Source organism: Pan paniscus, chromosome 10, assembly GCF_029289425.2.
Source record: "Pan paniscus chromosome 10, NHGRI_mPanPan1-v2.0_pri, whole genome shotgun sequence".
Lineage (NCBI taxonomy): Eukaryota > Metazoa > Chordata > Mammalia > Primates > Hominidae > Pan > Pan paniscus.
The window spans coordinates 55236989-55260560 of record NC_073259.2 but is presented as its reverse complement, the minus strand read 5'-3'; the positions used below and the strand labels follow the sequence as shown (position 1 = coordinate 55260560).

The following is a 23572-nucleotide window of genomic DNA, read 5'->3' as shown; positions in this document are numbered from 1 at the left end:
CACCTGCCACATTCTGACCCCTGGCTATGTCTCCAGCTGCACCTCTATCCATATTATTTCTTAGAGACTTTCTTCCAGACACTTCAGATTCTTTGCAGTCCCTCAAATGAATCCTGCCTCACACTTCTCTACACTTACGTTTTACCCATAGCATTCTGTTTCCCAAAATTTCCTCACCAACCCCTTTCCTGCTAGGAAATGAGAATTCCTCTTTCAGCCTCTCTCCATGGCTCTGTCCTAGCATGCAGAACTGATTATTTCCCCCAGGTGCCCCATCACACTCAACAAGAATCTGTATCACAAATTGCACACCTACTATTTATTTACTAAGTGCCAGGTGCTGAGCTGGGCATTTAAATAAATCATTTCACTTAACCCTCACCATAATCCTACCAAGTAGCAATTATTAGCAGGATCCATTTTCCAAATAAGTTAATCAAATTCAGAGAGGTTAAATAAAGTGGCCAAAGTCACAGAAAAGGCAAACACTTGGAGGCGGCTTTGCAAATTTTCTATTGATTTCTGAATTTGATTTTGATTTTTGATGTCTGTTTTTGTTACACTATTCATCTATATCATTGAGAACAAAATGAAATGAGCTGCAAATAATGTTATTATTTAGCATCATTTCAGAGACTCTACAGAGAAAGATATAAAATAAAAATTAGGCAGTATTGGAAAGAGAAAAATTAAATTACTTGCAGAAGATTTAATTTTGTACACAGAAAAAAGCAAGAGAATTAACAAATAAAAGCTTTTTAAATTAATAAGATAATTCAGTAGAGTGATTGGGAGCTTGATGAATACATAATAGTTAATAATTCTCCTGGGTATCAACTGTTAATCATGCTATCCAACTAGGCTGTTTAGTAGTGATATGCTGCCTTCAATTGCTGAAGTATGTGAGCTATGCAGCTCTCACTATAACCTCACTCCAAAATAGTATATTACCAAGAAAGCAAGTCTCAGGCCAAATTGTGCCAAAGTGACAAATATTCATTACCAAGAAGAACTCAAAACAGTCACACAGTGTACTCCATCAGTTTAATCAACTTCCAGCTCCCTGTCCTTTCAGACACTCTAAATAGCACCTTCAGGCAGATGTGACAATATTCTGTTGACAGTGTCTAACTTTCTGGTCAGATAAGTGTAGAGAATTCTCTAAACATTTATATCCATTACCTAAGGCGTCCCTAGGCCTACGGCACCACTCTAAAGGTCACTAGGCATGTATCTCCCATTCACTTGAGCAATATTTCTAGCTAATCCACAGTATCTTTTTATAACAGTTTTATTCAGATGTAAATGACATACTATAAAATTTGCCCTTTTAAAGTGTACAATCCAGTGGTTGATAGTATATTCACAGAGTTGTGCAACTACTACCACTATCTAATTTTAGAATATTTTCCTCTTTCCTCCCACCAAAAACACCCTGAACCCATCAAAAATCACACCCTATTCCACTTCCCCGAGCCCCTGGTAACCACTAATCTTTCTGTCTCCATGTATTTGCCTATTCTGAGCATTTCATGTAAATAGAATCATGATCATATACAATATGTGCTCTTTTTGTGACTAGCTTCTTTCAAGTACATGATGTTTTGAAGATTCAACCATGTTGTAGTACCTGTCAGTACTTCATTCCGTTTTATTGCCAAATCATATTCTATTGTATGGATATACTACTTTGGTTCATCGATTCATAGATATTTGGGTTGTTTCTATTTTTTGGCTATTATGAATAATACTGCAATGAAGATTTGTACAAGTTTTTATGCGGACATACGGTTTCACTTCTCTGGGGTACATACCTAACAGAATTGCTGGGTCCTATGGTAACACTATTTTTAAAATCTGAAAAAACTGCCAAACTATTTTCCAAAGTGACTGCATTATATTACATTCCTACCAGCAATATATAATTGTTCCAATTTCTCCACATCCTCTCCAATGTTATTGTCAGTCTTTTTTTTTATAATTGTATAGTGGTATGAAGTAGTCAATCCACATACCTGATCACCACACGTTTTATCAGTTTGGTTTTTTTAAGCCTAACATCCATTGTAATTACAAAACGCTCTGGTGTTGATAAAGGGTAAAGATAGTCTACCAGTTAGGAGTAGCCACTTCCAGAGCATGAGCTACTGATTAAACTTCCAATGCTAACTCCCCACACCCAAAGTATATAAAACTGATTAGGATCCTTGAGATTTAACTCTACAGTCTAACACACACATCTATATGACACTCTCTGCTGAAATATTTTAAAGTAAATTACAGAGAAAAATCATCAACCACAATCAATTGAAAAAAAGATGAAGAAAATGTAACATATTATTTTAAAATTTTGGCATAAAGGATACTTTCTAAGCTTTATATGAAGCCTAGAGAAAAAATTAATTTATATGATAATGAATGTATTTTAAACTTATATACAGAAAATGATATAATAATTAAACTCAAAATGCAACATTTGTTACATATATCATATACAAGAATGTTAAGGCTATAAATATACAAAGCATTCTCTAAATTAATGAGAAAAAAGTATAAGCACCCCAAAAGAAAAATGACTTAAAGAAGTGAATTGGCATTTTATAAGAGGAAGAAATATATTTGGTCACTCACATTTTAAATAAAGTTCATCCTGAATAATGAGCAATGACATGCAAATAAAATAAATAAGATAATGCTCTACTGTGAGACAGACAAATATTAGCTGCATGAATAGAACTCATTTAGTTGTAAGTTACAGAAGAAAAGGGAAATTTATGGTGAAAATACAGATATTTTATACAGCCCAGATTCAGACATGTAGCTGACCCTGTGAGAAGAACAAAAACAAGGGCAGAAATATCCAAACTGTTTTTCTGTGTGCAAGTATTATCTATTTCAATCTTTTTTTTTTTAACTGCTTCCTCTACTTCTCTAAACTACATGGTGGGAAACACAGATGCTGATATTGTTTGGCTCTATGTCCCCACCCAAATCTCATGTAGAATTGTAATCCTCAATGTTGGAGGAGGGGCCGGGTGGGAGGTGATTGGATCATGGAGGCAGTCCTCCCCCTTCTGTTCTTGTGACAGTGTGTTCTCAGGAGATTTGGTTGTTTAAAAGTGTGTAGCACTTCCCCCTTCTCTCTCGCTCTCCTGCTCCACCATGTAAAGACGTGCCTGCCTCCCCTTGTGCCTTCCACCATGATTGAAAGTTTCTGGAGGCCTCCCCAGCTATGCTACCTGTACAGCATACAGAACGGTGAGCCAATTAAATCTCATTTCTTCATAAATTACCCAGTCTCAGGTAGTTCTTTACAGCAAGGGGAGAACAGACTAATATAGATGGCTGGGGTTATTAGCTTCATATTTTATAATTCTGGCACCCAAGAAGAGACTGCCAGCTTTTCCCCACTTCAGTACAATCACCAGATCTCATGGACTTGTCATCACCTGGCAGGGTGCCACCTCTGAACAGTCATTACAACTGGGAACCACCAGTTCCACCATTTACTAGCTGTGTAAACTAAAACTCTCTAGGCTTCAGTTTTCTTATCTGTAAAAAAGGAGATGATCATAGTATCCTCCTCATAGAGTTGTTTGAGGAGTAAGTAAGTAAATATAAAGTGCTTAGAGCAAACCCAGCATATAGTAAATATTGGAAAAACTATCTAGAGGCAAAGGCAAAGAGAATAATGTAGAGTGGGTGTGCAATGCCCTAAATTAAGTGATAAAGCCCTAAACTGTGATTAAGGAAAAAGGTCAAATTCATTTGCAAATATTCATTCATGCTTTCTTTCAACACAGATTTATTGGGCATGTATTATGTGCCAGGCACTACTAGAGTAGTGTATGGGAATAGTTAAGCCCTGATCTCAAGTCCACTTTGTAGAAGAAAGAAGAGATGTAATGTGAGCCTAAGGCTGCTCCTCCAAGTTCCTTTTGCCTTCTATGAAATTAAAAGGGGCCAAAGAGCCTCCTGGTAAAATGAAAAATGAATCCTCTTGATATCTTTTTAAGTTTATACTGTCGGCCCAGCCAGGGTCTGGTGGAAGGAATATATAATAGGAAACTCTGAGAGGAATTTCTTTACAAAAGAAGGTAGAGCTCAGATGGGAGACCCAGATTCAGAGACAAAGACAGGCCCACACAGTCTGGAGCCTGGAACTGTGGGGTGTGTGCCCACAGAGCAAAAAAGTTGTGAATATATGGATTTAAAGAAATGACGACACCCAGGGAGTCTTTAGTAAGGAGGACTTCTGACTGAGACTGAACCTAGAAGGACCACATAGAACCACAAAGATCTGGTAAATCAAGAGAGACAAGCACCAGGAGGCAATGAGCAGAGTTACATACAGGGTTACAGGGACAGCAGACAGCAAGGTCTCATGCCAGGCCTTGTAGCAACAGGACATTACTGCAACTTCCCAGTGGCACTGTCAACAGCAATGTTTTAACAACAGCAGTGAAGGCTCCATGGAGGCAGACAGATAGGAAGAGGGGTATATTGAGACCACAGCTGAGATCATTCCCTTGGAGAGATGCTCTCCAGGCAGGGGGTACTAGGCCTGAAAAGCAGCAGCTAGGTTCAGGTATTAATATCTGAAGCCAAAATCCAAGGAAAAAAACTCGACTTCCATCTTACGTAAGTCATTGTAAAATAAATATGAATGGAAATATGCCTTATATGCCTCTAAATAAGTGCACAAAGAGATATCTGCTTGGCCTGACCTATTGCTGGGTAAGAAAGTTGGGGTGATTTGTACTTTCTCCTTTGCTCTTTTCAACATAATTTGATTTTTTTTTGCATATTTTTACAACTTTATCTTCATGAAGTGATCTACTGTTTTCCAAATATTTCAGTTGAATATCTGTATAAAAACAAGAATTCCTTGCTAAGCTATGGAAACTTTCAAAACACTTTATTAATATTATCTCAAACAATCCTTATACAACTGTATCAGAAGGAATTTCTATAAACAGAAGCACAAGGAAACTAACTTATCTGAACTCTCACAGTAAAGTATGGAGCTGCCGTTTAAATCCAGATCTTTCTGGCTCTAAACTTTTGCTAAGCCTGTAATACATTACACCATTCCCTAACTATGTTACAACACTTGAGATTATATATCATTATTTTTCTCAGTCTCTCCTCCTGCCCACTCGAAAAGCAGTAACCACATTTCAGCTCACTTGCTAACAGCTAAGTGGACAATGATCCTCCAAATATTTTACACAATTAGCTAGATTAGCAGTCTTTTAGGGTTTATTGCTTTTCCCAGAGTCAGTGCAATGGATCACTTGTCCAAGAAGCAAGAGCTGATGACTGTGATGTGCCTACAGATCTCCACTAAGTAGAAAGCTGGAGGCTAACATCACTCTACCCAACATCAGCTCACATACTGCTGCCTTCCAAGCACCACTCCCAAAAATATTGATCATATGACTGGATTTTCTAACATTTTGTTCCTTTGTCTATTAGCTGTAGAACAATATGTTGCTTCTATAACGGACTAAAAGTCATGTATATTCAGGCTCAACATTTCAACATTTCAAAAGAAAATCTTTATCTATATGCAAGGTTGTCTTGAGCCAGCTCTCTTTAAGATGCATAAAATAATACGTAGGCTATGACAATGAAAACAATAACATGCTTGTAAAGGTAAGGCTAGATTGGCAAGGTTGGTTTTTTTCTTCCTCCAGATTTTAAGCAATATCTTCTGTAATTTCTTTCGACCATTGGACAATTCAGAAGTACCTAGGAGTAATCTGAGATTTGCAGACTCAATAACAGAATTTAAACAGAAGAAGGAACTAATCCAAATGGGAATATGTAGGTCAGCATAAATGATCAGCTGAGATACAGGAGAATAAAAATGACTTCCTAATATGTATGTTTCATCCTTATCAGAAGTGAGTAGAACAGAAGTGTGCCCTGACTCAAAGGCTCTCATCTCAGCCCCAAAACCAACAAAACAACAATAGAAACAAAATCTCAGTAGCAGCCCATCCTACCTACAGTTCTACAAGTCCTAAAAAAACCACTGAATGAAACAGGCATAGGCAATTGCTTGGCTATGTCTCCTTCATCCTGCCTTTTTACAATTGATTTTTTTTCAACTCAATTAATACTATACTCTTTCTGGCCTTCAGGCCTTCCAGCCATGGTTCCTGTTCATATGTGATGTGCCTTTCTTCTACTAACCTTCCTTTCTTCAACTATATATTGAATAAATAATTATCAAGCACTTTCTATATGCAATACACTGGACTAGAAGCTAAGTGGGATGCAAAGCTGAATAAGACATGAATCTTATCCTATGAGAATTTACAGTTTAATAGCTGTCTGACACTCATTCAAATGTTTATTCAACCAGCACTAGGTTATTAAGTGCCAGATAAAGGATTTAGTGTTGGAGACCATGATATGAACACATTGGGCTCCAGGCCCTAGATTATTTATATTCCATTAAGGGGACAGATTTGTAAACAAATATGTGCAGTGAAATGTGGAATATGTATAATAAATAAATTCATTACAAATTAGAGAAAGGGAGGGGTGGACAATTCAATCTGAAGGATCAGGAAAAGTCTTCATAGTATGAGTGATGCTTGAACTATCGGCAGAGTCCATCAGGTGAGATAACAACGTGAGGCCAAACTGTTCCTACCAGAGAGAACCACAGTGTGAACATCATGGTTTTCTCAGGAAATGCAGGTGTCTGAAGTGACTTAGAGTTTAGGAAAGAGTTTAGAGGCAAAAGTGGAGAAGGGGAGGGTGGTGGGACACAGAGAGAAAGAGATGAGGCTGAAAATTTAAGTCAGGGTTTGGAAGATCCTGATGACTCATTATACAGGCAACTAGAGGGTCTTAAACAAGGGAGTAATAGTATGATGTCATTTGCCCTTTTTGAGTACAACTCTACCAGCTCAAAGTACAGGATTCCTGGCGAGGAGGAGAAGGTTGGCCAGAGATTGTGAGGTTGGAAGAGTCAAGGAACTTGTGCATAGTCTTTGCATGGGTCAGACTGGCCTGGACCTAGTTAGCAGAATGGTCAGCCATGTTAAAGAGACGATACGGAAGTAGAAGGAATGGGAGGATGAGGCCTGAGGCTCAACTGACAGAAGTTTTACTGGGGTATTGGGAGCATAGAGAAAATGATGGGGAGGACTTAGTCCCTTGTAGGAAAGCAACCTAGAATTTTCAGGAGTGCCCATAAGTAGTTCGCAAAACCTCTGAAGCAATTTTGATGGTGCCTCTTGTTGACAATAGCTGGTTTAGACCATGCTGCCAAAATGAAAATGACACAACCACACAACAGTTGCATTTTTTAAAACACAGCATTTTATATATGTGCTGGAAATTGTTCATCAATCATCATCATCATCACCTTGTATTACCATTTATTGACCTCACTGAAACAAAATGGCTTTATAATTTTCTTTTTTTTCCTAATTTTATAGCTATAGCCACTAATGAGGTCTGTTTCTCTGGAAAGACTTGATGTAATCAGGGATGACAACATTTTAGGCTAAATATAATCAACTGAGCACTTAGATACTTCAGCTGTTACAAGCACTTAGGAAATTACTTAGGCCATCCAAGGAAACTTTATAGCCAGACAAGTGTAGGAAAGACATGATTTATGGATAGTGACTTGACTTAAGTAAAGTTGCTCATTTTTAACTTGAACATGTGTAAACAAGTTCTGTCTTTTCCTTTTTTTATAGAAAGCATTGTTTTCCATCTTCTCATCCTTGACACTTTTCTTTAGTTGGATTTTGACTTTTCTAAAATTTTATTTTGCATTGTGTGGCACAAAATTTAAATTGGTGATTAAAAAAATACAGAGTCTGGAAGAAGTACATTAGCATATAAGCAAATTTTTGCTTCCTCAAGTGACCAGGCCACCAAACAGCTCTTCTTACCCTAAATTATACCCAAGTGAAACCATCACGTGCTGCCGCACTTTATTAGTTCACCAAGTACTTTAAGACATATTTTTCCCCAAGACAAAAGTCTTCCTTGAGTGAAAGATATGTTCACTTATTTTTCTACTTAGGTATTTTACATAGGATATCACACATGCAAATTGTCTCCTTTTTTTGGGTAGTATTCATGCCCAGATTAAGCGAATTATCTGTCAACATTTTTATTTATATATATACATATATATATGTATATATATAAAATTTTTTTTTTTTGAGAGAGAGAAAGAGTCTCTGTCACCCAACCCAGAGTGCAGTGGCATAGTTTCGGCTCACTGCAACCACTGCCTCCTGGGTTGAAGAGAATCTCCTGCCTCCTCGCCCTCCCAAGTAGCTGGGATTATGGGCACCCACCACCATACCTGACTAATTTTTGTATTTTTTAGTAGAGATGGGGTTTTACCCTGTTGTCCAGGCTGATTTCAACCTCCCAACCTCAAATAATCCACCCACCTCGGCCTCACAAAGTGCTGCGATTATAGGCATGAGCCACTGCGCCTGGCCAAATTATCCGTCAATATTTAGAATGTACTGTGGCCACCTCTAAAATTAGCTTTGCTCTGCTTGAGGACAATGTGTTTTAACTTAAATTTATTTGTTTCTCATTTCTTCACAAATAAAACTTTGTAGAACGTTATATAAACAAAGATTAAGTAATTATATTTTTACTGAATAGCAAAATCAGGCAGGCATTTCAGTGTTCTCACTAAGTGTATAAACTAATTTTTTTTTTTGAGACGGAGTTTTCACTCTTGTTGCCCAGGCTGGAATGCAATGGCACGATCTCGGCTCACCACAACCTCCACTTCCCAGGTTCAAGCGATTCTCCTGCCTCAGCCTCCCTAGTAGCTGGTATTACAGGCAGGCGCCACCACGCCGGACTAATTTTGTATTTTTAGTAGAGACGGGGTTCCTCCATGTTGGTCAGGCAGGTCTCAAACTCCCAACCTCATGTGATCCGTCCACCTCAGCCTCCCAAAGTGCTGGGATTACAGGCGTGAGCCACCACAACCAGCCAATATAAACTAATATTTTTAAGGGTATAAACATATAATACATAAACATATTCAAATTCATAGATGTCCACATTCATTCTTCCAATCTATCAAGTGGCAAACATTTATTGAAAACCTTTCATGTGCAAAGCACAAAGTCTGGTTTTGTAATAATCAATGATAAAACAAATAGGTATTTTTAAACTTGGTTGGGGAGACAGGTGTGCAAAAACCTAAAAAATTTTAAGTCAAAATAAAACAAAAAGAATGTACAAGAAATGTTGTCTGGGAACTCCAAGGAAGCAACAATTAATTCCAATCTCAAGAATCTAGTAAAATATCACAAATTGCACTGAGTGAGGTAAATCTTGACAACCAGGCAAGGAGAGCCACAAATGGGGGAAAGGCTTCTCAGGCTGTAGGAAAGTGTCAACAAGGGTGGGGAAAGGGAAGACACAAAGGAATGTGGGGATTAACACCTAGTCCACTTTGGCTGGTGCCCATGTCTGAGATAAGGCTGGGAAAGGAATCTGGGCAGGATGAGTAAGTACTCTGAACACATGCTAGCATACTTGGACTTCACTCTGTAAACAAAGGGGACACGCTGAAACAGTGGAAGTTTCTGCAAAGAAAAATCATGCAATTCAACCTTTGTTTACAAAGCTAACTAAACATGTGAAGCTCACTACATGTGTGAAGAAGAGGAAAAATGATTACTTCTTGAGCCAGAGTGGAGACAGCAGAAATGGAAAGGAGGTGACCGACACTTTGGAGAACGGAATAAACAAGTCTTGGTGACTGATAAGGCGATTTTAAAAGTACTGAAACCATTCATAAAGCTTATGAAATATAGTAAGTCAAGCATTATAATGGTAGGGAAGTAATAGCATACATGACTCACAGTGTTGGCTTATTTCATTTTGAAAGTCAACTGTTCCAGAAAGCCCAGGTAGCCCACACTCAGTGACAACTGATCAGAGAAAGCACACAAGACTGAATCCATCTGACAATTTTACTAAAAACTCTCTAGTTGCCAAAGAGACCTAAATGATTTTTTAAAAGTAATATATTAGAAAAGTAAATTACTGAAAAGGCACCGGTATCTATTCATATCAAACACTGTTCATTTCCATGAATACAGTTTATTATAGATTTCTGTTGAGAGAAAAAACTAGAACAGCAACAGCAGAACTTGAAAACTCTTGGGGAGAATATTAAGGAAAATGAGGACGTTGAAATAGCAAGTAGTTGGTGTTAGAAATAATCTAACATAATAGTTCTTTTAAAAAAAACCTTAGACACTAGAATTAGAGCCTACATTTTTAAAGTCTCATGATCACACAAAGGTTTAAGAGCCTATGTCTAGAAAATCAAGTGTAATATGGCAACAAAGTTAAACTGTTTGGAGGAAATTAAGGTTTTCTAAATATATGTTAACACTGTCAGAGGTGTTTGAACCAGAGCAACTCCATCTTGAATAGGGGCTGGGTAAAATAAGGCTGAGACCTGCTGGGCTGCATTCCCAGGAGGTTAAGGCATTTAGTCGCAGAATAAGATAGAAGTTCAGCACAAGATACACATCATAAAGACCTTGCTGATAAAACACACTGCTATAATGAAGCTAACCAAAGCCCACCAAAACCAATATGACAATGAGAGTGGCCTCTGGTCATCCTCACTGCTACACTCCCACCAGCACCATCACAGTTTACAAATTCCATGGCAACATGAGCAAGTTACCCTCTATGTTCTAAAAAGGGGAGGCATGAATAATCCACCCTTTGTTTAGCATATAATCAAGAAATAACCATAAAAATGGGCAACCAGCCACCCTGGTGCTGCTCTGCCTATGGAGTAGCCCTTCTTTTATTCCTTTACTTTCTTAATAAACTTGCTTTCACTTTACTGTATAGACTCACCCTAAATTCTTTCTTTCACGAGATCCAAGAACCCTCTCTTGGTGTCTGGGTCGGGACCCCTTTCCAGTAACAATACTACTCCTTTCCCTATTACTTTTTCTTCACAAACCTTCTTTTATTTAAAAAACTCAAAGATAATAAATAACTTTTACTCTATATCTGTACTTGTTCTGATTAAAATTAAAATTCATATATCAATATCATTTTAAATACACTAGAGGAATTGTCTATCTAAAGACATTCTGAGATAAATATTTTGAAAGTAAAATAGCCTTTTTTGTTTGTTTTATTAAAGATAAATTATCACCACCTGGTTTAGCTAGTTTACAATGGGCTTTGACAATCACATTATTTCCTTAAACTGAAGTATGTCTCCATTTTATTTCAAGGTCCTGCTTCTCCAATCATAAAATTATGAACCTCCAAGTAATATCATAGGTCATCTTGACCAGAGACTCCACCTTTCTATAGGATCTAAGATCCAGTGAAGTGGCATGATTGTCAAAGGTCACAGAGCTAGTTCCAGAAACAAAACAGATGCTGTTTCTTTGCTGAAGTGTTCCACAAGGAAGCAAGATGCCATATATATGACATTCCAATGGCACAGTGATTTAAGTGAAACAAAGAAATTAAAGCCATTATAAGATATGTCTTAAGTTAAAAAATCAATCATCTTTTAGGTAGTGTACTTCAAACTTTTCCCAAAAAAACATTTTTAAATTTACTAATTTAAATTATCAATTAAGAGAGAAGTTCACTAGTAACTTGATATTGATTATGCCTCCTTTCCCCAATGCCTACAAGAGGCTTTGGATGAAACCACTGGCATAAAAATCAATTGTAATCAACTTTCTAATATCTCTGCTTCCATAATTAATTTGAGAGTGCAGATACCAAGATAAGTCAGATAATAAGCTATATCTAAAATCGTAGGTAATTGAGATGGGTTTAGCAAATACATTTATTGTTCTAGTGTAGTTCCCACGTATCCCTTAGTCTCACGTGCTTGCTCTTGCTCTAGCTCACTCTCTCTCTCTCTCTCTCTCATATTCTTTGCTTATAGCTTGGAAACATGAAAACCTACTTAAGACATTAAAGAAAAATGTTTGTGTTACTTTCAATTACCAAAAAATCCACAAATAGGAGTACATTTACATAAAAGAGTACTCCTTTATAGGAGTACATTTAGATAAAAGAGGATTGTAGGAATGCTCAGAGTTATAGGAGATGGATGCAATAAGAAGGATCTGCAGACAGTGAGAAACAATTACATTTCTCAAAATGATTATAAAACCACTATTAGGCTAAGGCAGAGACACATGTTGGTTTCAACCAGTTATGGCAATTATAATCATATCTCTGGTTCATTACACTCTCTGACATTTGAGATCGTTCTTAATAAAATTAATGTGTCACTTGTTACTTATTTTACATACATAGAGAGCATGAAGCTAATTAGCAAGGTAAGAAAAAATTGACTTTTACAAACTCATGCCACAATTCATATAGCTCAGAATAATGTACTGATATTAATATCGAAGTAGTTATTTTATTTACATGAAATTCTGAAGAATGAATTTGCCATGAAGGGAAACTCTGGAATTAAGTATTACTGAAAAGCTAGCAAGTTAAACGGTGACTTCGCCAGTACTAAGAAAGCACTGGACTGAAATGGTAGGGCCTGAGGTCAATTCTCAATTCCACTGGTAAATGTGAATGTCACATAGTCATTTCAATTAACTTTTCTTACTTTTCATTTGCCCAGTCTATCACCTCTCTCCAGTATTTAGTTTTCATCTCACCCTGCCTGCTGATTTCTAGCTAAATAGTCTTCTCATTACTTAATTTCCCACATCTTCATTAGGTAACTCAGCATCAGAAAAAGATAAGAATCAATACTGGAAATAAAACATCACATGGTTAAAGTTTATGCCACTCCTATAAATTGCTCTACTCAAAGCTCTCACCAGTAGGGAACAGAAAAACAGGAAAGAATTCTGTATTTTGCATCCTCAGAGACATATATCCTTTGTGGTAGAATAGTGTTGATATGATCTATTATAATTGCATCTCCTAAGCTTTATAATTTTTTTTAGTTACTAACACACTGGTATTGACAGAAAAGAGCTCCACTCTTCAAGCCGACAATAAAGAATTTATGGAAGAACAACATAATATAGCTAATGGTCATAAGCATATGCTTAGGAATTAGACATATATGGATAGGAACTCAACTTTGCCACTTACTAGATATGTGACTTCAACCAAATTACTTATACTCTCTCTAAACCTCAATTTCTTCACTTGTAAAACAGGACATAACATCACCTCTTTTCAGAATTGCAAGGATTGAATGAATTAGCCCACATTAACCACTTTATACATTGTCTGACAAAGAGTTAGATTTTGAGATTAATTTAAAGAAAATAGATGGCAAATATCCAAAAGTTGCATGTTTCTTGGCTTCATTAAAATAGCTTATATTTGAATTCGTTTACTGTCTAATAAATAGAAATATTTGCTGGGGACTATCAATGATATTTTGTTTCTTCAGAGTTTCAGAAAATCAGCTGATGATTCCCTCAGAAGGTCTGCAACATTATTCTTCACAGAATAAACCTGACAAAAACCCTCACAATTTGAACAAGAATGTCTGGTAGCTAATGGTCCTGGCTGGAGAGGCACTAACACTGAAAGTTGTCATTAAGTTTGCCAATATTAAGGTATTGTGTATCAAGGAGTGAACATCATTGGTCCCTGGGGCAGGCACCTTTTAAATACATCCTATTTTATTACGGGCAATAACTACTTGCCTTACCTCAGCCTGTATTGGCAACTACAGCAGTATCTGTTTTATCATGCCCAACACAAAACAGCTGTCTTAAATATCAGCCCGTTGACTTTATTGAGCAGATACAAGAATGTTCTTTTGTTCTAAAACTTGGTTATTATAGCAGACTACCTCCTACCTGTCAAATCCCACATGACTGATTGTGTCTTGGCAGAAGTGGGCCTATGGGGTGGAATCTGTAGAAACTGAGTGTGCATTTACAAATCCACACTATTCTAACGACTGTTTTATTCCACACTCTCTCCACATTGAATTAATCAGCATGGGATAACATGCAGATTTATCACTGTCACTTTGGTTCTATGTTTCTGTGGCTCCCCAAATTGACTGTAAATTTTTCCAAAGTACAGATACCTTCTTCTATGTTGCTGTGTGCCACACAGTAAAATGCTGAAGAACCTGGGATAAGACTAATAGCTACTTAGTGCTTTTCTTGTGACAGGCTGGGCATTGTACAGACTTTATTTCATTTACTCATCCAACAACCTTGAAATGTTGTTTTTTAAATCATTTCTATGTTACAGATTAGGAAATGAGGTTCCAAAAGTTGAAACAGGTTACCCAAAATAACATTCCACAAAGGGATAAAAATGAGATTTAAAGACATCTGTCTGATTTCTAATTCCATTTTCTTGCTGCTATACTCTGCTGCCTCAAATTCTCATTAATCTCTAAATGCAACATTCTTATGGTAATAAAAGTATTTAGAAAAGTGCAGCCAGTAGCTTAGCCTTGATTCTGCATATTTAAATAGGAATGGGATGGAAGTAACCAAAACAAGCTACCAAAATCCCTTTGAGAAGATAGCTTATTAATCATTTCAGTTCTAGAAAACTATCCCCAGGAAAAAAAGTAACCAGAGATGTTAGATGTTTGTGATGGAGAATACTCATTTTTAACACTGTTTTGAATAGCAACTTTTTGAAATAAATTTTGGAAAACAAGGGTTAAGTTAAATAAATATAGTACAACCATATAATAGAATACTGCACAGACATGGAAGGTTATATTTCCAAAGACTAATAACAACAACATATTCATGATATAATATTAAGGGAAAAGCACAGGAAAAATATTGTATAGAATATATAATTATATTCTATATTAATACACACTATTAATATATTACATATTGTATTAGGTATTATATATTATATATGTGTGTATATATTCATATACACAGAGAATATAAATTTGATGGTATACATGAGACAAAAATGAACTCATTTGTTCATAGTTTGATGGAACCGCGAAGGATTTTAATTTTTTTATTATCTCTTTGTAATCATTGAGTGCTTAACTAATGTCACAAGCAGTGTTTTATCTCACTTACATGTATTAACTTATTTAATCCTCAAAGCAAATATAAGAACTGGGGGCTATTATTATCCCCACTTTACAGATGAGGAAACTGAGGAACAGATGTTTCAAAGATACTAAGTGGCAGAGCTAATCTAGCCCTACACCCACGTTCTTCAGCGCTAAGCAAAACTGGCTCTCAAACAGGCTACAAACTGGATGAAATCTCTTTGAAAGGAATTGTATTTCTTCTCAGTCTTGAGTAAACTCAAATAGGGGATGTAGGCTTCTGCCTGCTACAACACAAATAACAGGCCTAAAGGAGCACAGCTATTACCACCCTCTCCTGTGGGATCCTGTCCTTTAAACTGCTTCTAGATTAGCATTCTCCACATACCAGGGCTGTTTTAGAAACCCTCAGGCCCCAAATGCTAAAAAACACAGGCAGACCAAAATACTGGTGGAACAACAATGTTAAGTAAGGTATTTCTCTGAAAAAAAAATATACCAGGGCAACTCTCACATTAAGACTTCAACGCCACAGTTCAGAAAGTTCCCAGGACAAATTTTACTGAAACTCTGGGGCTAAGACAAACCTAAATATGATCAAAAAAGGCACTACAGGGTGACTACAATCTTGAACCACAGGATCTCAAGAGCTGCAGAGACAGAATAGGATGTTACGGTCTACAACAACTTTACCCTCTGTTTACCTGTCATATGGCTCATTAACAGCACAACAGGCAGTCTAATATCCCTAGCATATATAACTTAATTTATCAACTAACAACATCACTTGAAAATCTATTTACATAGTAACACCAAATTTTTTGTGGACTAAGGTAGAGCCTCCAACTGTTGTGTTTGAATGCTTTGATTCCTTTCACCGCAGATCATTAGAACAGCACAGGTATCTACCTCAGACAGCCAACTCCAAAAAGGGTCAGACGCTCTCTCTTGGAATCTAACTTTGCTTTCGCAGGTGGTCAGTTAATCACTAAGTGTAGCTGGACTTGTAACATGTAAACTTGCAAAGGATATGCCACCAGTGGATGGAGAAACAGAGAAAGAAAAATACAACTTCAAAGTAAGAGAAGAATAAAGGTGTAGAGAGGACCACATGAAAAGGAGAGGGAGAAATTTAAAAGTCTAGAAGTTCCTAACTGCAATATACTTGCTATCACAACTTTTATGGATTATAAAATCATACAACCCCACTTATTCCAGTAGAGAAGGAAGACCAGAGATAGTGCTGAACTTGACACTACCACTTCTAATAGTGACAGTCTAACAAGAGTGTTATGAACTGAATGTTTGTGTCCCCCCAAAATTCATGTGTTGAAATCCTAACCCCTAATGCGATGATATTAGGAGGTAGGGCCTTTGGGAGATGATTAGGTCATGATGATGGTGCCTGCCCTTATGAATGGGAATACTGTCCTAATAAAAGGAACGCCAGAGAGCTCTCTCACTCTCTGTAGGCCATGTGAAAGTACAGTGAGAAGCTGGCAGCCTGTAACCTGAAAAAAAGCTCTCATCAGAACCTGACTGTGTTGGCACCCTGATCGCAGACATCCATCCTCTACAACTGTGAGAAATAAATGTATGATGTTAATAAGCCACCTTGTCTCTGGTACTTTATTATAATAGCCAGAACTGAACCAGACAAACAACAATAATTTTCTTTTATATAAGGCTTTACCTTTTCCAAAAGTCCATAAACAGTGATGTGCAAGTATATATTTTAAAACAACCTCTTCAATAAAAAGCTGAACGTTTGTGTGTACAAAATTTGTTATTTTTTACTGATGTGTAGAGTATGTAGCTTGGCACACAATCTACAAATAATAAGTTGCATATAGTACTTTTATTATAAACTCCATAGAGTCAACTGATTCCCACAGAATGATTTCTTAAATATAGATGACAAAAGGGTAAGTCAAACACTGATTTGCAGTGTTTGCCAATTTCCATGGTGTAACTATGGCTTATTTCAAGCTACCAACGTGGCATACATGAATTGGGAAGAGAACAGAAGCACAGCACTGCAGAATACTTTCAACACAGAGATTTAAAAAATAGAGAATAGATGATTATAAAAAAAAAAAAACAGATGACAGTAACATGTAGTAAAGCAATTAGGAAGTTATAACCTTTCAGCATTTCTTAAATTTATTTTTAATATAATTTAATTTTGTTTATATAATTCGATTTTTAATAGTCACTTTAACAACTGACTTACAAATTTCTGTTCCCAAACCCATTTAAGCTCCAGCACACCATCAAAAAGTATCTTCCTAACACCCTAGTAGGGTGGGTTTTACTAACTCAGATCAAGGGACTAGAGTTAGAGTCACTTACTCATGAAACCAGGAGATTAAAATAATTAGTGTGTATAACCAGCACAGGTTGAACTTGTTAAAAGCTCAGATTCCTGGGTCCCATCCCCAGAGATTTTGATTCAATAGATCTGCTATGGGACCTAGGAATGATATTTTATTTAACAGGAGAAATCCCCCTTCCCACATTAGACAGTTTGGCTATAGAACTGCAGCGTCAAACATTTACTAACTACATATTCTGTACCAAGCTCAGAATATAGTACATGGACATGAAAGAGACAAAACTTGTCCTCAAGGAGAATAGAAAGACTAAGAGTGGTAATATACCTATGACACTGGCACACCCCGGCTACTTTGGGACTAATCCAGTTTAGGAGCACAGCCTAATCCAGAAAAGAAGGGGAAGGGAGGTAGGGCAGGGCAAAGAGCAGCACCTGTGTAGCCACAAAAGCATGAGGAGTTTAGTTGTCTAGGATGATCGCTCACGCTTTGGGACTGTACCTTTTATGAGTATTTTTTAGCCGTATTTCTCGGGCATGCATTTTGGGCTATGGCACACATCTGTTTATCAGACTATATACAGTTGCTGGGTTCATGCAAGGAGTGATGGGAGATGAGGCAATAGACTTACACCAGGTCAGGAAGGGCTTTTTAGAATGCCTAGCACCACGTAGGCACTCAACCCTTTTCCACTTCATAGTCTTCCTTCCACTTTAATGTTTAAAGTCAGTATTGGCCAGGGGGGCAGTGGCTCAGGCCTGTAATCCCAGCACTTTGGGAAGCCAAAGTGGGCAGATCACTTGAGGTCAAGAGTTCCAGACCAGCTGGCCAACATGGTGAAATCCCATCTCTACTAAAAATACAAAAATTAGCTGGGCGTGGTGGTAGGCACCTGTAATCTCAGCTACTCGAGAGGCTGAGGAAGGAGAATCGCTTGAACCTGGGAGGTGGAGGTTGCAGTGAGCAGAGATCGCACCACTGCACTCCAGCCTGGGCCACAGAGTGAGATTCCATCTCAAATAAATAAATAGTCAGTATTATCACCATTATAGGATTATTTCTGTGACAGGATGTACTTTTGATACCTAACATGCAAAGTCTAGAAATACACAATATTCTCACTGCTTTTATTATTGATAAGCTGACTTCTCAATCAGAGAAAATCATGAAAATCAGTGAAATAGTGCAACAAATCAAGGACCCAAGGAAAACAGGTGATTACTGCATATTATTTTTCCCAGTGGGTTTACCTCATTCTATAGTAATAAGCTTTCAGAATAAAATGGAAATATTACCTTAGTTTATCTCTCAAGGTTGTATCATTTCAGCTACAGGCATTTTTAGTTAATTAAGTAAGCTAATTAATTTAAAAATCTACAAATTTATACAATAGAAGAAAATGAATGCAAGAGCTAGACAATGGGTAGAAGACGAAGGAAGTCAAATAGCAGGAGTTTGCCTCTGCATAAATACATCTAGAAAAGGGTACCTCTCACCCCCTTAACACAAATTTAAGTGGCTATAAATTTAGCCACTGTCCCTTCTCTAATCCAAACCATGCCTATCCAGCTTGTCTCTGCCCAAGCCCCATCTCCCCTTTGTAATATATTCCAAGCACCCTATTCCACAATGATCCTTTCCCTCCTCATGCATGAGCCTCATCTTTGAATTTAGCCCCATTACCGTGTCTTATGTAGTGTTTATCTCTCAATCAGATTTTACATTTTCAGAGAAGAGAACTTCTTTTGCATTTCTCATGGACCCTAGCATAAACATAGACATATAAAAGGCACTCAGACACTTGATGAATAAACAGACTAAATTATTTCCATGAATTATATTCAAGCTTCAATTGTTGATCTTTTTCACCTTCCCCAAAATGAAGATAAAAACTTTGTCATAAAGCTTTTCATGATAGGGGACAGTGAAAGGAGGTGAAAGAAAGGAAATGAAGAAAAGAAAAGGAAAGGAAAGAGAAAAAAGAAAAGAGAAAGAAAGAAAGAGAAAGAAAGAAAGAAAAGAAAGAAAGAAAAAGAAAGAAAGAAAAGAAAAGAAAGGAAGGAAAGGAAGGAAAGAAAGAGAAAGAAAGAAAGAGAAAGAAAGAAAGGAGAGAGAGAAAGAAAGATAAAGAATGAGAAAGAAAGAACCTATTCAAATCTGAGCTGCTTTTGAAGTGTGGGCAAATCCTCAGAAGTCTCTGGTATAGTAAGGCAAGGGAATTCCTTACTCTGCCTGCCCATAGCAAGGCTCAGAGGCCTTCAACTGTGCTTCGTTGCTAAGTGAAATCCCCACAAACTTTCTACAAAACATGTTCTTGATGCACATCAAAGAAGATAGAGAAAGAGGGAACAGGTATCCCAATGCTGGTTCTATCCTTGTGTTCTTTAACCAACTTATTGAAGTTCAAAAGAGAAGGACTTTTACAGAATTCCATACCTGAATCATATATAACACATTTATTCAACAAATGTTATTTCCAATATTATAATAATAGCTAACATTTTTGAAAACATGTTTTTGTTTCATGCATTGTGTAAGCGCTTTCACACATCACCTTGATAACACTCTATATAAGGTAAATACCATAACTATTCTTATTTTTGGAGATGAGAATGCTTAGATAGACTGAATAAGAACTTACTCCAAGGTAGCAAGAACAAGTCACAAAGCCAGAATTTGTACTTAGGTCTCTGATGCCAAAGCCCAAACTAAACCACCTCCTATGGTTACAAGATCCAACAATACTCAAATATTTTTATCTTTGAATTTTAATGTATTAAAAATAAATTTAACCCAACTTTTCAGGAACTATTCCCAAACCTATTCCAAAGGCACTAACTTGGGTATTTAATTATGTTTCTCTTTGCCCAAAAGATGCTTTTTACCTCAAACTTATCGTAAATAGTAAGCTGAGTCAGAAGCAACTCAAACAATAGACTAAGCACTAGTGCCCCTGGCAGAGATGCTTGACACTAAGTATTCGGGTTCTCTTTCAGGATTTTTTTTTTTTCCTGTTAGAAATCTTAAAAATTAAAAACAAAATGTCAAAGCAATGTTATGAAAAAAAGCTGGAACAAGGGATTTGCAGGTTCTGAGGCAGCAAACAGAAACAAATTGCCTTAAGCCAATTGACTTCAGTATGCCCAGCACACTCACAGAAAACATGCATCAAAAAAGGGGCTGCATTAAACGTGGGCCCTACTGGCAGAATGACCAGTTTAGGTATAATTTCCCTTAAAAAGCTCATGGAAAAATTCAGATTTGATTGACAATATTATTTTATATTCATTCCAAGTATAGGCCACATGCCATTCAGACTTTGCAGACTGTTGAGCAGAGGATAAGAACTCTAGTAATGCTGTTATTGTAGGACTTCCGGCTATCCATTATCTGTATATACCAGTAACTTCCCTCTAACATCGAAAGCAAGCTTCAGAGAAAAGAAAAAGGCCTAGGAATCCTCTAAAGAGTTTTCCAAACAGCTTCACCTGTTCCATTGACAGAAAAATCTCAGGCAGCACTTAAAGCAGTGACAGCAATAAGGCAAGAGCTTAATGATAGCTATCATTATCAGCATGATTATTTCCATAGTCCCAGATCAGTCTTAAGAGGCGGCAAACAATCAGGTGATATAGTTTCAGGGCTAGATAAAGGCTGTCCCCTACCCTCAAATAATACTTCTACTACGGTTGCTGGTGCTCGAATTTCCACCCCCAGAAAAGAATTCCTTTGGCTTTAGGCTCAGTTTGTGAAAATGCAAAGTCAAGATTGATGGAATTTTAAACTTATTTACATCAAGATTACCCAAATTTGTTAGATATCTTCAAGGCAAGTTTGCTAAGGAAAGGAAAGGGAGGATGTGAGGGCATAAAAACAATCTTAGGGCAAAAATGGATAAATGAGGAACCAGTTTTCCAGTGAGACAGACCCAATTATGCAAACAAGGGAGTGGGCTCCAGGGTCAATATTAATTCGCAAATTAGTGGCCAGTACCAATTTAGCACCATCGCTCATCTCCTTCTCAAAATCATCTATGATATAGCGGTGATGCTGCTTCATTTACAGGGCAACTAACCGAAAGCTCAGGACAACGAGTTTGCAATTTACAGTCTCTGGACAGGGTTGAAAGTCAGTTGTTGTTGTTGTTGTTGTTGTTGTTTGAGATGGAGTCTTGCGCTGTCGCCCAGGCTGGAGTGCAATGGCAAGATCTCAGCTCATTGCAACATCCATATCCCGGGTTCAAGCGATTCTCCTGTCTCAGTCTCCCGAGTAGCTGGGACTACAGGCGCATGCCACCACGTCCGGCTAATTTTTGCATTTTCAGTAGAGACGGAGTTTCACCATATTGGCCAGGCTGGTCTCGAACTCCTGACCTCGTGATCCACCCGCCTTGGCCTCCCAAACTGCTGGGAATACAGGCGTATAAACTGTACTGAGCCACTGCGCCCGGCCGAGAGTCAGTTTTTACAAGCACTCAAATGTGGGCCCGAAAACAAAACAAAACAAAACAAAACAAAACAAAACAAAACAAAAGTCGTGACTTCCCAGATCTTAGGTAAGGCATAGATTCGTCTGCAAGGAGGGCTGAAATCTCTACCTATCAGGCAAAAGGCAAAAAGCCCGGAAGGGTGGGGGAGAAGCAAGCTGGAAGGCTCCAGGAAGTGGGTGGGGAGGAAGCTGCCGGGGTTGGAGCCAACCCTAGCAACAGCAGGTTTGCACAAGCCTAGCAGAGGAAGTCCCGGGCCTAAGCGTGCAGCGGTCACAAGAGCTTTTGGCAGTGCTGTCCCCTTCGATTCCGGTCATCACCCAACCATCCAGCCCGGGTTTGGGACGGAAAACCGGCTTGTAAAGTGGGCGGCGGCCGGTGTTCCCACAGCTGAGTCACAGCCCAGCCAACTTTTACAGCGTTTCCCAGAAAGAAAATACAAAGTCTCAGTCCCGGAGCCCACCGCTTCTAATTCCCGCTCCCCTGTGTCACCTGACCCGGGGTAACTCCAGCCCCACTACTGAGATATTTCCCACTCATGGCGCAACTTCTTGCCTGCGCAAAGCCTCGTGGTACCCCGAGCGCTCTCCAAGTGCTACCAACCCCACAGATGAGAGGGCAGGAGAGAGGGGAAGGGCTGCGTCCTCACCTGCAGGACACGGACACCTCCACCCGCGTGGCCGGGATGGCAGCGCTCAGCTGGTTCAAGTCCCCGATGCCCGCAGTGCTGTTGTAGCGGCTGTCCATATTGGGAGGAGGCGCCTTGGACTTGTCCGGCGCCCACAACCACAGCTCGGGCGGACTGAGGGCTAGCTCCCGTCAGGCGGGGATGGGGGTTGAGGGTGGAGGCAGAAGAAGGAGGCGGAGGCAGCGCGCGGGATGGGGGAGGGAAGGGAGGAGGCGGACCTCCGCGCAGAGCCACGAGGGAACCGCTAGCCAGTCCTGGGTGAAACTGACGCTGCCGGGCAAGTGGCGCGCGGGGATCCCGGTTTCCCAGCCCCCTTCCGGCAGGCAGCAGCCCGGGCGGGGGACACACTCCGTGATCCCCTCCTGGCTGGAGGGGTCAGGCTTGGTGGACCCAGCAAGCAGCCTGATGGAGAAGGTGGCACCAGATGCAGACCCCTACCGTCCAGGACCGCAAGCCCTCGCCGGCTCTGCGTGCTTTTAGGTTTTGTCTCCACCTCTGCACACCCACACTCGCCTCCTGCGCCGCGACAGCTTCCTTCTGTCAATCAGGTGTGGACGGGAAGGTCTCGAAGTTTCCTCGCCTGAGTTGAAAGCTGGAGGTGGGGGCACCTCTGCCCGTTCCTAACTGCCCCGTTATAAGGTCCCCCTCCCCACAATTGGTTCTCACCTCGCCCTCGGAGCTCATGGGAGATCCCTCCGTCCCTCCTACTGTGCCCTCGGGCAGATGAGTCTGGTCCCAGCTTCTGGACTGCCCACTGTCGGTCACTTGAGAGTTGGGGAGGGTGGGGCATTGTGACGCTCTCCAACCTTGGAACGCGGTGGCAAAGTGGCCGATCAATATATGGGACAAGTGGGGGCGGGGGGGCGGACTCTAAGGTGGAAAAAACAATACTACTTGGGATTTAAGGAAGCAATCTGGATTCTGTCTCCCCTTGGTTCTTTGGAGCTTAGAGGTCTAACGGCGACATTCCTCCTACAGTAAGGGCTCTTCTGGGTCCCTCGTTTCCA

The 23572-nt window shown here is 39.0% G+C and overlaps 1 protein-coding gene across 1 annotated transcript in view; it reads right to left on the bottom strand.

Annotated features, from left to right (window-relative positions):
• The window catches only part of CPNE8 (copine 8), a 280364-nt gene extending 257262 nt beyond the window's left edge, over window positions 1-23102 (bottom strand). The window contains exon 1 of the mRNA XM_003825722.7: window positions 22527-23102. Coding sequence (XP_003825770.1) covers window positions 22527-22624 — 98 coding nt within the window. The 5' untranslated portion in view covers window positions 22625-23102. The remainder of the gene's footprint in view (window positions 1-22526) is intronic.
• Between the last annotated feature and the right edge of the window lie 470 nt (window positions 23103-23572).